The sequence below is a fragment of the Pyxicephalus adspersus genome, chromosome 6, assembly GCF_032062135.1.
Source record: "Pyxicephalus adspersus chromosome 6, UCB_Pads_2.0, whole genome shotgun sequence".
NCBI lineage: Eukaryota > Metazoa > Chordata > Amphibia > Anura > Pyxicephalidae > Pyxicephalus > Pyxicephalus adspersus.
Window position 1 is genome coordinate 54,145,859 of NC_092863.1, and position 15,232 is coordinate 54,161,090.

General features: G+C 37.5%; 2 protein-coding genes across 3 annotated transcripts; both read left to right on the forward strand.

Moving 5' to 3' along the window:
* Positions 1–2,083: 2,083 nt before the first annotated feature.
* Positions 2,084–7,359, forward strand: OGFOD2 (2-oxoglutarate and iron dependent oxygenase domain containing 2; the record flags this gene model as incomplete). The annotated part of the gene is given in 6 exon segments (XM_072415797.1): positions 2,084–2,140; positions 3,827–3,937; positions 4,120–4,219; positions 5,204–5,328; positions 6,014–6,271; positions 7,049–7,359. Coding segments are annotated over 6 exon segments (927 nt in total), but the record flags the coding sequence as incomplete, so codon positions are not given.
* A 1,151-nt stretch (positions 7,360–8,510) lies between these two features.
* ARL6IP4 (ARF like GTPase 6 interacting protein 4) lies at positions 8,511–13,795 on the forward strand. Of its 2 annotated transcripts, none has more exons than XM_072415798.1 (6): positions 8,511–8,565; positions 10,499–10,678; positions 10,800–11,162; positions 11,525–11,642; positions 12,571–12,640; positions 13,536–13,795. In XM_072415798.1, the coding sequence occupies exons 2-6, from the start codon at positions 10,507–10,509 to the stop codon at positions 13,590–13,592; spliced, it is 780 nt and encodes a 259-aa protein (XP_072271899.1). In that variant the 5' UTR covers positions 8,511–8,565; positions 10,499–10,506; the 3' UTR covers positions 13,593–13,795. The 2 variants fall into 2 exon arrangements, with proteins under 2 accessions (XP_072271899.1, XP_072271900.1); XM_072415799.1 differs by having other exon boundaries at positions 10,803–11,162.
* Positions 13,796–15,232: the final 1,437 nt, after the last annotated feature.

Consider the following 15,232-nt stretch of genomic DNA (forward strand, 5'->3'; position numbering starts at 1 on the left):
TATATATATATATATATATATATATATATATATATATATATAGTACAATATGTGTATATCTATTTAATGTACAATGTGTGTATATCTATAATGTTCAATATATGTATATCTATAAAGTCTGCAGTCTTCATCAAAGTCTCCATGGAAGGGGATCAACATGACAGCCAGCTAACCAGCATTGTCAGAAGCAGAATCCAGCAATGTTGATCTCCATGTTTCTCTCCGGGAATGTGTATATTTTTGTGTTCATAAAGGGCTGACTTCTTTCTCTTGTATGCAGTGTATAGAAATAGTCATGTGACCAGGGAATGGTTTCTTTAGGATAAACATTATGGCTGCACTGCAATCTCCTCACTCTGCAAATGCCAAATCCTGGGCTGTCATGCTTAGCCCACGGCATCAATATTTTGTGTACATACACAGGACTCCATACTCTCCTTTCCCTGATCTGTATAACTGTCCCTTGTCAATGACTCAGAAAGTCAGCAGATCACCATAATAAGAATACTTTGTTAGGAAGGGGGCTGGCCATGATGCTGCCATATTACTGATAGGTTTACTTACTTCAGTCTTTTGTTACGGACCTGGAATAGTCGTACATGGGCAATACCTGGGTGGATTAAGGACTTCTGATGGCACAGCCAGGGTTGTTTCTACACAATTTGGTCCCCTAAGCAAAGTATTCCTGGAGGCTCCCTACTTCACCGGAGTCAGACAGACACCTCCAGCAAACACATACACTCCCATGTTCTACCAGGACATATAATCATGGCTCGGAATATTACCACCAGAGGACCAAGGGGTGTAATGGAGGCGAGAGTGGTCTGGAGAGGTACAGGAGATCAGGGCAGAACACAGGGCTACAGTAAAAGTCAGTGGGGGTGCCAAGATGGTAAGTAATTTGCTTACATTGCTTATAAGGAGAAATGACCCAGGTCACAGCAAGTCAGGAAGTACTACAAAGACACCGGATAAGGTTAGAAGAAGTACCAACTGGACTATCGCATCTATTCTACTCTACTACTTTTTGTCGGAGAATAGTCTTCTGATTATCCCGACAGCCAGGCAACACTTATTTCTAGAGATAATGACTAGTAGTTGTGGATCAGCACTGATTTATGTGAAATGTAGGACACAAATATAGCCCTGCCTGTCCAGGGTGAAGCCAGATGAACCAGCAGGGTTATATATTCATCTAACTTTGACTTTATGTGGGGGATACATATACCAAGAAAACAGGCTGTAGAAATATGAGAATATGGATTATACCCCTTCAAGAAAACAAAGCTCCCGCCAGATTCCCTATGATCAGACTTCTACATCTCCACCATAGATGATTAATTCCAATCCAAGTCTGGTGAAATGTAATGTGCATACCAACAGAATACCAAGACAAAAGATGTTTTGGGTTCCATTTATATCTATGACCTGATAATGTGCATTCATTAGGCAGCCCATTGAAAAAGGCAAAAATATAAAGCTTGTAGTATTGGTAGGTTACCTAACACGCACCCAATGTTGGTTCCAAATGACCGCTCCCTATAAACAATGGCTCTGCCATTAGAAGATATAGAGAACATTTTGTTCTTTAAAAATGAGATTATTTTGGCTAGGCAGATTTATAGCCATTTGCTATTGTCCACCTTAGTATTAAACTACTAGATTGTAAGCTCTTCGTGGCAGGGTCCTCTCCTCCTGTATCACTGTCTGTATTAGTCTGTCATTTGCAATCCCTATTTAATGTACAGCGCTGTGTAATATGTTGGCGCTATATAAATCCTGTTTAATAATAATAATAACTGATGCTGCAGGTGAATGCGGCTTTCCTCTCTTCCTCCTGCAATGATTTTACTTTGCTTACAAATAAATCCGAGCGGATGTAACCCAGTGAACTTTTAGAATGATGACTGTTCAGCAGTGCTGTTCTGTGCACATCTAATGGTCTGTATACAATATACAGTGTGATAAGTGATAATATTGTTTTTATGAAGAATGCACTGTATAAAAATACTCTGATTTTATTTAATATTATCAAAGCAGGTTGATTCCTATTAATACACTAAACATTTCCTATATTATACAGGCATTGCAGAGCAGAGGATGCTGTACTCCTGAGAAGTTTGCACAAGTCCTGGAAATGGTATGAGGAAATAAAATATGATTGTGGGGCACTACACCTATTTACTATAAATGTGTTAAAACACATGGAGTGTCACATGTGACATGGCCTAAATTGTTGCCAGTTTTCACATGTGCTGTGATGAGATTTCTCCATTTGTTTATCTTGCTTGGTGATCTATGGGGTATATTTAAAAAGCGGGTAATCTGTCATTTTACCCAACATTCCCTGATGGACGATCTTCCAGATCCATATGTTTTCAATAGCAGTGATTGATTCTCGACCATACAAGATTTCGTGAAGGTCTGATTCACTCCTTTTGAAATACACACTGAAAGGTCAATAAAAAATACAAAACTGCCCTAAATGTGTGTACGTTTATTTTATACCAACAGATAGGGTGTCAAAGATGCAGCAGTAATAAAAAGGGTAGTTATATTGCAGGGGTGTCAAACGTAGCCCCGTGGGCCAAATCTGGCCCGCACTGTAATTATATTTGGCCCACAAGAAAATACCAAATGTCTACTTGAGCTGGCTCACGTAGAGAGTGCATGCACCGCTAATACAACAAATCCCAGAATGCTCTGCTGGCGCATCAATCAGGACCCACAAGCGCGCCTCCTCTGTTTACTTTAATTAGCCACCTTCCTCAATGGTAGATATTTTTTCAATAAATATAAAGGTTGGCCCATGACTTTTTCCAAATTTTTCATTTTGGCCCACTGTGCATTTGAGTTTGACAACTCTGTTATATTGCATAAGCCACCTATGGATGTGTGTCAAAGGGCAAATACAGAATGTTTTTGATTTTAGTTTGAGATACTTCTGAGATCGTACACAATTCATAAAAAGTACACTTGACTTCCTTCTGACCTAAACTTGACTTGACTTCATCTGCTTTTACATTCCAATAGGCATATGATTTACCTAGGCCACAACCATGGAATATGTTATGTTCGCAAAGCTTTAAACATCAAAGAAAAAAGAGAGGAAGACCTCAAGGAAGGAATCTCCCCTCCCCACTTGCCTAATGGGAACTACCATAACCCTCCACTTACTGTCACCTCTCTAGATATGGTCTATCTGGGCATTATTGTTATAGCTGCCTATTGAAATCGCAATACTAAATCTCACCATCAGGCGGCGCTCCAGGCCAGGGAGAAGCAACATAAAAGGAAGAGAGCAGTGTTTTTGTAACATTGGAAAAATTTTTAATGATCAATGTATTTGCAAAGCTTAAAGCTAAAGAAATTTCCATTATGTTTTTTTGTCAGCAATGCGACAAAAAAATGACAAAGTAAAAAATACTGTTATGAATACAGTAATGTATTATATTGACAGCATGCCTGCATTTTCCTTTAAAACATATGGAAATATTTAATGTCATGCAGAAAAGCTCAGTATATGCTATACATAATATTTAAATAGCACTTTTTTTCTTTTATTAGCAATGTTGTTGCATGCCTTCTGTTGTAATAATTACCCTTTTGTTATATACTGTACTTGTGTTTAAGGTTTAGCTGCAAGTTGCTGACTTCTAGGCTGTATATCACCAGTTCTGGTGCAGTAATATAATTCATAGAACAGATTTATTTTGAGTACTACAGTATCCTGAAAAGCAAAGTAAGGCAAACTTTGAGGCTGCTATGGGAGGCATTTTGATTTTTGACAAATCGCCTTGAACGTTTAATTTTATCACTTTCCCAGGTAAAGAAAGAAGTGGAAAGAAGAATGAAGTTAGGTGAGGAGTCCATACAAAGGAAATCCGAAATTTCTCTCCATTACAAACCATTGCATCCGGAGTTGTACGTCTTACAGGTAACCTAAACCTAATGTTCTGGATACCTTCAGGGTAGGGAATGGGGATTATGATGGACAGGGGTAAAGCGAGAGGGACACACATCTGCATCTCAAAACATACTAAGTTATCATGAATTGTTAATAGCAGATATGCACACCATAAACATTGTCTAATTCTCTCTCACTATTGCTTTTTCTAGGAGTCTTTTCTAGCCGCAGAGTTTTTGGAAGCTGTCCATTTTTGCCAGTCTCCCCATGCTAGCTTGGATGGTCTATTAAACTTCCTAGATTCCATTCCAGGTATTGGTATTTTTAGACTTCATAAACTGAACTGAAATTCCTTTCACTGATATAGTAAAACAAGCATATCAGCAGAGGGTGTCGTGTTCCTGGAAGTTATTATTACAGAGTATTTATATAGCACCGTTATAATATGCAGCGCTTTGCAAAGTCCTTGGTCATGTCCCTAGCTGTCCCTCAAACAGCTTCACAATCTAATGTCCCTACCTCAGTCATTCGTCATTATTAGTCTAAGTTCAATTTTGGGGGGAAGCCAATTAACCTAACTGCATGTTTTTGGAATGTGGGAGTAAACCCATGCAAACACAGGGATGACATGCAAACTCCATGCAGATAGTCCTGGCTCAGATTCAAACCTGGGACCTAGCGCTGCAAAGACCAGAGTGCTAATCTCTGAACCAACCAGGCTGCATTAAAAGCACGATGCTGAGCAGTCATTTGAAGATGCAGACTTGTTACTTATCCTTTGTAATTACTAATTGTTGCTTGTGCTTCTTTGAGGTGTGTAAAAATTTAGAAGTTTATATAATGAGCAGATCAGTTAACCCCAATGGAATCAAAATGTTTATATATTACAATCTATCAATGCCTGATTACTGTGTCTTAGTTTTCTTTTTACAGGCTTTACAAATTTAATTTAGATATCCCTTAAGAACTTGCTGCATCAGATTACATATAATTAGGAATAACTTAATTATGTGCAGTGTCTAATTTTCTGTATTGCCTGGATAGGCTCTTTAAAGTGGAACTTCAGGCACCACCCAGAAAATCTGCCAATAAAATGTCTTTAGTTCTGTCTCCTTTATATATTTACTTTATATGCACCATTGTACAAAGATTGCAGTTAGCTTATACAGTGTATGGTGAGCTAATATCCTTGCAGTGAATATTGTTGTAAGATGAATATCATTTTTATTCCTCATTATATTTTAAACTCTGTATATAAAGAAATGTCTACACTATTAAACTGTTGTATTCTTGTAGGTAAGAGAATATATCGACTTCCTGTATTTGTTCCACAGTTTTGTAAAGACTTTGTGGAAGAGCTTGAAAATTTTGAAAGATCATCACTGGCAAAAGGTCGCCCGAACACCATGAATAATTATGGGGTATATCTGTTTCTCCATTTTAATATGAATTGTATCAGTTATAGATATGATAATACATGACAGCTGTAAACTAAAGTACATAAATGTATTCTACCCCATGTGGAAATGTTTTTAGTGGAAGATAACTGCTGTAGCCTCCTATGGATTGTATGGAGAAACAAGTGCCACCTTGGCTCGTGCCATTTTGTATCAGGGTCAGTAACCCACTGATCTTTTTTGTAAAGAGTGTCAATCAAAAATGCTAAATGTGTATTATAACTAACTTTTATAAAAAAAAAGAACCAGCGCAATCTAGTTTAGAACTAAAAAAAATAGGGTATGAAGCTCTTACATAACATTAAATACATTACATATGGTGATGACTAAGTGCTAAAGTTGGCATTTCATCGTATACACTAATTAGGAGTATGTGCAGAATTTGTACTCATTCAGTGCTATAAAGTATGGTTATGCTTCTTGAAAGTGCTACTTTAACTCTTGCATTATTTTACCTCACACTTGACACCGTCAGAGGAAGCTGTTAGAACTGGGATGACCAGAATTTTAAACTTCATAGATTAGGAGCATTAAAGCTGGTGACATTCATGTGCCACTCTTCTCCAAATTTACCAGTTGTTGTACAATCCCCTTTTCTTTTTAGAGTATGTGCAATTTGCAATTTTAACATTTTTTTCTCTGTTCATAGGTTCTTCTGAATGAGCTTGGGTTAGATGATGCGTTCATTACGCCCTTACGTGAGAAGTACCTCTGGCCTTTGGCTTCTGTCTTATATCCAGACTGGGGAGGCAGCTGCCTGGACAGTCACAAAGCCTTTGTAGTACAATACTCCTTGGACAAGGACTTGGATCTCAGCTGTCATTATGATAATTCTGAGGTCACTTTAAATGTTTCCCTGGGAAAAGAATTTACTGATGGAAACCTTTATTTTTCAGAAATGAGAGAGGTAAAATCATAGATAGTTTGCTTTTTCAGCTCATATGGCTGTGTGATTGCAAAGATTCAGTTAGCAGGAGCAATGCAGTGTTGTATTACATTGTGTGTACATTGCATTTTACATACAGTAGCACTGGCTGTGTTTTACTGCAGAAATTGCATCTGTACCACTATTACCAGAATATAAATACCTGCACGTTGTTTAGAAGCTAGCGGTGATCATTATGCTGAGTGATGTATCTAATATAAAACATAAAGCCAAGGTGATTTAAAAAAAAACATCTCCCTCTGCCTAAAATGTTGTCACCTAGTCGATTGAGCTATACATTAACATGTAAGTGGCCAGTCTGACATATATAACAGCCTTATTAGGTGAAATGATACAAATAAATTGCTTTTAAAATGGAAGAATATGGAAAAAAGAGAATGTAATGCGTGTCCAGGTTTAAACAGCACTTACCATTTGGTAAAATGTTACTTTTGTGCAAATTAATTTAGATTCACTAATAACTTTGTAGTACATGTAATCTGCCAAACAATTCATTTAACTTGTATTAAATAAGCTAGTCTCTGAATGTAGGAGCAGTGCAGCATTGTTGCCACCCAATCACAGGAATTAGGTGAACACTAACAGGATCTACAGGGATTTTTGGGATTTACAGTTAAGTGGTTCTTCACATTTTTTAGTGGGAGGCCATAGTTCTACCTGAATTCTTCTTTTTATACAATTTACCAATTCTGAATTACAGTACATTTATGATATTAAAATTAATTTGTCTTTATTCAGATTCCAGCCAATGAAAGAAGATATACTGAAGTTGAACACCTCATTGGTCAGGGAATTTTGCACAGGGGGCAGCAGATTCATGGAGCCCTCCCCATTACTTCAGGTGAACGGTGGAATCTTATTATATGGATGAGAGCGTCATTAGTACGCAACAAACTTTGTCCAATGTGTGACAAGGAGCCCCGGCTTATACAGACTGTTGGACAAGGAGATGGATTTACAGTGACAGATAAAGAAGTCAGAGCAGAGACTGTGGATGTGTGTGCTGTATTGTAAAGTTATTTTACACAATTAAATATTTTTATCTGAAAGTTGTAAGAAGTTATTTTGGTTACTATTAACTTTATTTATTACACATATATACACATGATTGGACCTCTGCTGAAAGTGTAAGACACATCCTGTCCTAGGATGACAACACACACTCCCTGTGCTGTATCTATGGATGGAGGAGCAGTGTTCTGGTCCGCATGCTGGGGCCCAACAGCGACGTTTCTTCCAATAGCCTTTGCATTGCCTAGGAGGCCACACAGCTGGGATGTTGGCAGATTGGAAATCAGTTGAGATACCTAATCATTTGATAAATGGACAGCTTTGTTTCCTCTCATGTGAAAAACAATGACGGCTCCTGGTACAAAACCTATCCATGCCATACACAGCAGATAAAGACAAGAATATACATATATAACTGCTAGGTACACTGCAGACAAATAATTACACAAATAGATAAACAGCTGTATCTGCCAGAAGATTTGGAATTCTTTGCAGCCTCTTGTATGACATATTCACCTCTGTCACTGCCATAAAGTATATTGTGTGCACCAAACACCTTTCAAAGCTCAGATATTAGAATATAAAGCAGCAGTTACTTTTGTTTTTTCTATATAATGATAAATAACTTAATAAAACTTATTGCTGAATAAAAGGGCCCTGATATGAATGAAGAAACTGCACCTATGGGATAGGAAGGTAAATAGGCTGTCATGGCAGAACTGGGCTCATACTTATATGAAAATACAATTCTGGATTAGTTCTGGAATAATTCTAGATGCCTGGATTAGTGTTCATTTTTTTTATCTGGTGGAAACAAAACACCTAGGGCTCTATTTATAAAACAGGGAATATGACATTCCCTCAAACATTCCCCTGTGGGAATCTTCCAGATCCACGTGTTTCAGTGGCAGTAACTGATTCCCACAAGGGAATGTTTGAGGGAATATCACATTCCGTGTTTTATAAATAGGGCTCCTAATTCCTAAGATCTTTTTACTGACAACTATTATAGGTAACTGCCCCTGCTTGCTTCAAGATTAGCTGTATCTGTATTTAAGGTATTAATATGAAAGTAATAATATATTGCACCCCCCTGTAAAAAGGAATTATATTATTGTTGTATTACACACATTCCTCACTAATCTCCATCACACTTATCTAACTCGTCAAAAAAGAGCCCGGAACTAAATACAGAGGAAGTGTCGCCGGGGACGCATATGAGAATGGCACATGGAATTGAGCAGGTAGATAATCTCAGCATAAAAACGTACGCAGGGTTTGTTTTGGGTTTTTGCAGTTTACTTTCCGATAGTTCAGTGTTCGCATGGGAAAGGGAAAGATTTGGGTTTGCTGTATCCTCAAATTGAGCTGTATAAAGGCAGCCGGCTAAACGTGTTGCGCATGCGCAGTACTGCTTTCTATAGCTTGGGGAGAAAGCCAAGTGCCAGTAATATCGCTGTACATGCAGACGCGTTGTGCACCATCTATGGGCCCCCAAATTGCTGCTTCTATATATGCTACAATGAGCTGTGCACACTGCTTTACTGTTTAATACCCACACCCCCACCTCTTAGATTGTAAGCTCTTTGGTGCAGGGTCCTCTGCTCCTCCTGTATCACTGTCTGTATCTGTCTGTCATTTCCAACCCCTATATAATGTACAGCACTTCATCATATGTTGTTGCTATATAAATACTGTTTAATAATAATTGTAGTAGGTGTATGGTGATTTCTGGTAGTGTTGGTTATAACCCAGCTTCATACAACCTGGAGAAGGTTCAGCTATAAACAGCGAATCTTTGTCACAGCTTGTATGTAATTATATATTTATATATGGAAATATATTGAGTATTTCAGACATTACTTCCAATATAGGTGGAGACATTTGAAGTCATTTCCCAGGAGGACACTGAAAAATAAATCTCTTATCACGATTACTGCCAGGGCCCCGCTTTATGCCTACAGTCTCCATGGACCCCTATGATCAGCGACCAGCCATGTTCATGTGTTATTGGTTGTCACGAATCTCAGCAGCACAATGACCGGTTCAGATGCTTTCCCGGTGTTTGGCAAACCCGCTGAGTTCAGTCCAATGCAAGACCTTCTGAAACTGCACGTAAAACCAGGAATTTCCAGTTGTGATATATTTATTGCAAACTAAGGACAAACATTTTTTGCCATTCCATCTCCCAGTATATAGTATTGTCTGCTTATTTAACGAGATAGTTTAAAGATTCCACAGCAACCAGTTATCAAGAATCAATTTCTTAAGTGAAAATCTGGATTCTGTGGTTTACTAAATTTGCAATTTTTGCAATTCAATTCATCATATGACCATAAGAAACAGCAAAAGGAGAACATTGTTATTGGCTGTGATAACAGAATAATTTTTACCCTATGCACTTACAGAAATTAAAAACTATACATTTTCTAAATGTGAAACCTTTGCTAATTAGATTTCTCCCTAAGAGATCATCCTTTTTAAATTGAGATGAATGGATTAGCCTAAACGTCATCTGGTTATTGGAATGGCGAGGACAGGAGAATGTTCAGTTTATTAGGCATATTTCACAGAACAGAATATTGCACATATTTCACAGAATTTATATAATTTACTTTAAAGATGCACGCAATTGTATTGGTCAAATAACTGATATTTAGGTTTAATGTAAATGTGTCTCTAAAAGACATTAGTTCATCATATAATGGGGCTGGTCCATAAAATTGGACATATAAGTAGTAACCCAAGTGGTCACCAGCAGTCAGATTCCAGGTTCTGGTATTAGAATAAACTTGATCATGTGGTCTGCAAAAGTAATGTTGTACTACTTTTTTAAATGACCTTTCTTATCTCAGAATTTAAGACAAAAGTATTTAAACAGAACATTGAGTAAAAGCATCTCAGCTCCAGACAAAATAATCATATTAGTCTGTTTTGGATCTTCACAGCCAATCCAATGTTTCTTTTGTTGGGTCCAATAGTTAGATATGTTTACCAGGAAAAGGAACATTTTCCTCCATGGAATAAAGCCTGCATTGAGTGAGTGATGGATCAGTTCATAAATATTATTTACATAGCTCACTGTTTCACTTCTAAATATTTTACCGTAAGTAGTAGTGGGGAGTAGGGAAGTGATACTTTAATTTAAATTTTTTTGACGGCTTATTTTTTTTTTAGAATTGATCATGGATGACTCTGGGAAAAAGAAGGGACATCGTAGTAGGAGCCCACATTCTTCCCACCATAAGTCAGTGAAAAAGAAATCCACATCAAGGCACAGAAGTAGCAGTAGCAGTCCTTCACCTCCAAGAAGGCGCTCAACCCTCTCCAAATACAATGCCGAAGTTTGTAGAAAAGGTTTGTCACGTAAATACTATGAGCAGGGTAACATGTACTGGAGATAAAGTACACAAATGCGACTGAGATACACTACAACTAGTTTATGATTTAGTGAAACTGTTTTTCTCTTTTCTTTCAGAAGAACGGAAGAAGGGAAAGAGGAATAGGAGTGCATCATCATCATCCTCCTCCTCCCTTGAAAGGAAGAAAAAGAAGAAGCTTTCAAAATCCTCTTCCTCATCCTCCTCTTCAGATAGTTCCAGCTCATCCTCCTCCTCCTCAGATGAATCTAGTGACACGTCTAAACACAAGAGACACCACAAGAAGAAAAAACACAGAAAGGGGAAAAAGAAAAAGAAATTAAAAAAGAAAAGCAAAAAAGCCAAAAAGAAGAGTTTGTCCAAAGTGAAAGCTCAGGAGGCCAAGAGCAGAGCAGAAGAACCCAATCATGGGCCATCATTAGAGTTACACCAAAAGGAGTCCTTAGAAGAAATTGGTCCAGGTAATGTGAATGAGTCTGGTGTTGTGGGGTACTTATGTGCACATTGGAATATTTTATACACTGTTGTTAAACTTTAGTGATGTGCTTAAAATGAGCAGTGAGATGAGGATCTATTGAAGTACATAATGGATCATTTGGACAATGGTTGACCATTCATGGCTGAACAATGCCTTAAAAAATTATTTGTGTTCTTAAAGTTAAATCTTTTCTGCAAATAATGTTTCTGAATTCCTAGACTGGGTTGAGTGGCACCTAAATTCTGTTTTAATTTGTCTATAGTTGTAATCAATGTATATTGTTCTGTGCCTCTTTCTGTTTGCCAGAATTGACTGGTTCTACAGTAGTAATTTTTTGGTTAACAGTGCTGACGGATGAACAGAAGAGCCGTATTCAAGCAATGAAACCAATGACGAAGGAGGAGTGGGATGCACGGCAGAGTGTTATCCGGAGAGTAGTGGATCCTGAAACTGGTAGAATGAGGTATAGGGTTTTTCTAGTTTTCATATGTACTATGAACATCTAAGTTTACAAGATCTATAAAGTGTTTACCAGGGCTTAGATTCATTGTTTTAATTTATTTTTTTACATTTATTTTAATTATCAAGATGCAGATCCCCTCTTCTTATTAAAGAAGAGAAAAGGCAACAAATATTGGGCGCACATGATTCACCAAGCTCTCATATTTAGGCTGCCCGAGATGGGTAGATGCCTTAGTTGTTTTTTATTTTGATCTGATTTTGTTTTTAATTGATTTGGACTGCACTCTGTCATTAACATTACATAAACCCATTATTTATTCTGGAATAGTGCTTCTGTAGTCTACCAGAGAATTATATATCCAGCAGCAAAAGAATCAAACCTAACATCTTGTAATGCTCCAAAACAAATTTCCTCGTACTAATTGGAAGAAGGTGCCATTAGTCACATGGTTCTGACTGTCAAATAGATGTGTGAGGAGCTGTGTCAGAGTAATGTGAAGATCACACTTGATGAATGTGTGTGACAGATGTGGATTCTACTCAGAAGAAATGACCCACTTTCAGCTGGAAATATCAGAAAATGAGGTAGCACAAGCGGAATCCTAAAATAGAGCAGAACTTGGCAGGCTTGTGGCACATTCTGATCTAAAGGGCAAAGACCAATTAGTCATTCACATTCATTAAATGTGTCCTCTACTCCTCTTTCTTTTCATCCCAGGGTTCCTGTATGCTCATTAGAGAACAGCCTTCTTCCCAGATCTATCTTTATTCACATATCATGTACACATGTCTGTCACACATTGCAGTGTGAGGGCTTGTACACCATTATTTGTGTAGATTATGTAAGTGAATTTATGTACAACATAGGAGGCTTTATCAATATTTAACATATGTGAGACTAAAATCCAGAATGCTCTTTGTACATCCAGGCTTATTAAAGGAGATGGTGAAGTACTGGAAGAAATTGTAAGCAGGGACAGGCACAAAGAAATCAATAAGGTATGTATATTGGAATTCCTCTAGTGTCTAACAGAGACATGTTTCCCTTCATCTCATGATTGGTGTCAGAGCATCCCATATTTTTTAGTTATATTGCACTGGACATTAGCACTCAGCTAGTACACTGCTGATCCTGCCAGCTTCCCCCATCCAGTCCTAAATTTCATTTGTCCTCTTCTCATTCTGTGTCTCTCAGGATTGCCACAGCTTCCTCAGTTTCCCTTTGACCAACAGTGGCAACCCATTGCCAGCACACATGACTATGTTTGCCCCCCCGTGTGGCATCTGTATGCATGGACAAAGTTTATAGTCATAGTGGCCTTTGGAGCACCAACATTTTAGAAAGCACCAAGAATATTGTAAGAAACCACTTTCTTGACAACAGTTCATATTATTTTTATTATAATGAAGGCTGGAGTGATTGGCAGGGTGTCAATGATTAAATTCTATAGGCACCCCTGTACCCCAGGTAAATGACCCAAATAAAACGCTTGCTTTGTATACATAGCCATTTGTTTTTTAGCATAAAAAGTTCAAATACTTGTATAGACCACGGGGTGGGGGGATGGGGGTAATTTAAAAAAATGCACTGGAACCTATTTACAGCGTTTTTCTAAATGACAGAGTGATTAGCAGGGTTTTGTGCACATTTTTGTATTAACTGAGTCTAATTTGGTTTGAATTTCTTTTATTATAGTCCTATTTATTTTATATTGTATTTTTCCTAAGTATTGTCTTTGAGGGCTGTTTCTTAAACCTGTCCTCAGGTTCCTTTTTCAGTAATGCAGAAAACAACTATGGACTAGGAGTATTCTTCTGACTTTACATTGCACCCAGTAGTAGATTTAATATTGCATACATTTGATTAATTTATTAATTGCATCCTTTCCTACAGCAAGCTACATCAAATGACGGGCTGACTTTCCAAATGCGGTCTGGGTTACTGAAATGATGGTCCATAGGGAGAAGAGAATATCAACCCTCAGCTTTTGTGGCATTGGTGGGTGAAAGGTAAAGCCTAGTCACTGGACTGGACTAGACTTGATCTTATAAATCCATGACTTTATCAGGAATTTTTTTTTATGTGTTTTTGTGATAATGTTAATTTGCAAGGTTATGTATTGCTTTGTACATAAAAAATACACAAAATAATAATTTGTATATTGTATTATTTTCTATAGGTATTAAATAATGATGTGCGTAATTCCATGTCCACCAAAATACAGAATGTGGGAATGTTCCCTAATGCACAAATGCTGATGTGAACAATTCTAATTGGAAAAGGGAAAAAAACATAATGGAAGAGATAGTTCTGTATGAGCAGGTAAGCCTGCTTAGTGCCAAGCCTGGTATATTCACAGAATTTAGGGTGCAGACTTGAGCCACAAGGGTTGAACTTTCAGTGTGTTTTTTCTAACCAGAAAATAACGAGATGAGATGAATAATACTGGGCCCATTGCTTTTTCTTAACTCCAAACTGATGAGCTATAAAACCTTCCAATGCATCCTCTATAGACAATTTGAGTCATTTCTTGCCATTTACAGGCACATGCAATTTTGTTTTGTGTTTGGTATCTATTTTCTCAAAAAAAAACAAATGAATTTGAGTCTTTTTTTTTAAATGAGAAACACTAAAACAGTAGTAATATGCAACATAAACTGTCATGATTTTATTCTACAGGGTCTGCTTTCAGAAAACATGTATGATTTTCAGGGTTACTGATTTCAGGGTCAATGCTGAAATATGCATTTTAATGTGTTTAAACTCCAGACAACCAGGCAAAAAGAGTTTTCAGATGGAGGCAAAGGCAGATTCTGGGTTTCTTTTATGATAGGAGTCTGATAAAGTGGACCTACCACTGAGAGATGATGAAAGCTGCCATTGCTGAACTCCTGGAACAAGCATGCAGGTAGCCGTGTGACAGATTGCGTAGCAATGGTCTGAACACCTGAGCTACATACTGACTGGGATTTGGAAGTGGGATTTATTAAAGCAGAGGATCAGCACACAAGCTGTAAAGTTTACAACCAGGTCAGAAGTGTTAGCTTAAACAATCAGTACAGGTTATGTTTAAAGAAGAATTTTACAATGTGATTACGTGGGTTGCGGATGTCAGTTTTGTCAGAGAGTAAATGATCACTGTGCCATGTTTTCGTAGACCTGAAAGCATTGCCAATGCTGAATATACAGGAAGCAATGATAAATATAGCTTAGGGGTTAAAAATAAACCTTATGTCTTCAGTTTCATGTGCAAAATGTCTGGGATGGGCAGCATACCAGAGGTCAGTGGATCTGAACACCAAGCTGTTTTCTCACAGGGACACTCAAGTTCTTGCAAGAAAAATGAGCTATTTTCTAAATCATTCACTCCCTTATTATCCACACAAGATAACTAATAACCTAAGAAGCTGTATAAATATCAGACCATATTAGGAACTCCTCATAAAACGTGTGCAAAAAAAGATCATCTACCTGTAAAATAATACAAACTCCACACAAAATCTTTTGAGGCAAAACACATTGTCTGGAGTGAGCAACGTGACCCCATTTCACAATTTGGTATTTTAGGTGTTTTTGTTCTTTACATAAAG

Coding starts and splice junctions, on each gene's coding strand:
- ARL6IP4 (XM_072415798.1), top strand. CDS start 10,507: ATGGATGACTCTGGGAAAAAGAAGGGACATCGTAGTAGGAGCCCACAT. Junction 10,679..10,799: donor TGCCGAAGTTTGTAGAAAAG/GTTTGTCACGTA, acceptor CTTTTCTTTCAG/AAGAACGGAAGAAGGGAAAG. Junction 11,643..12,570: donor CCTGAAACTGGTAGAATGAG/GTATAGGGTTTT, acceptor TTGTACATCCAG/GCTTATTAAAGGAGATGGTG.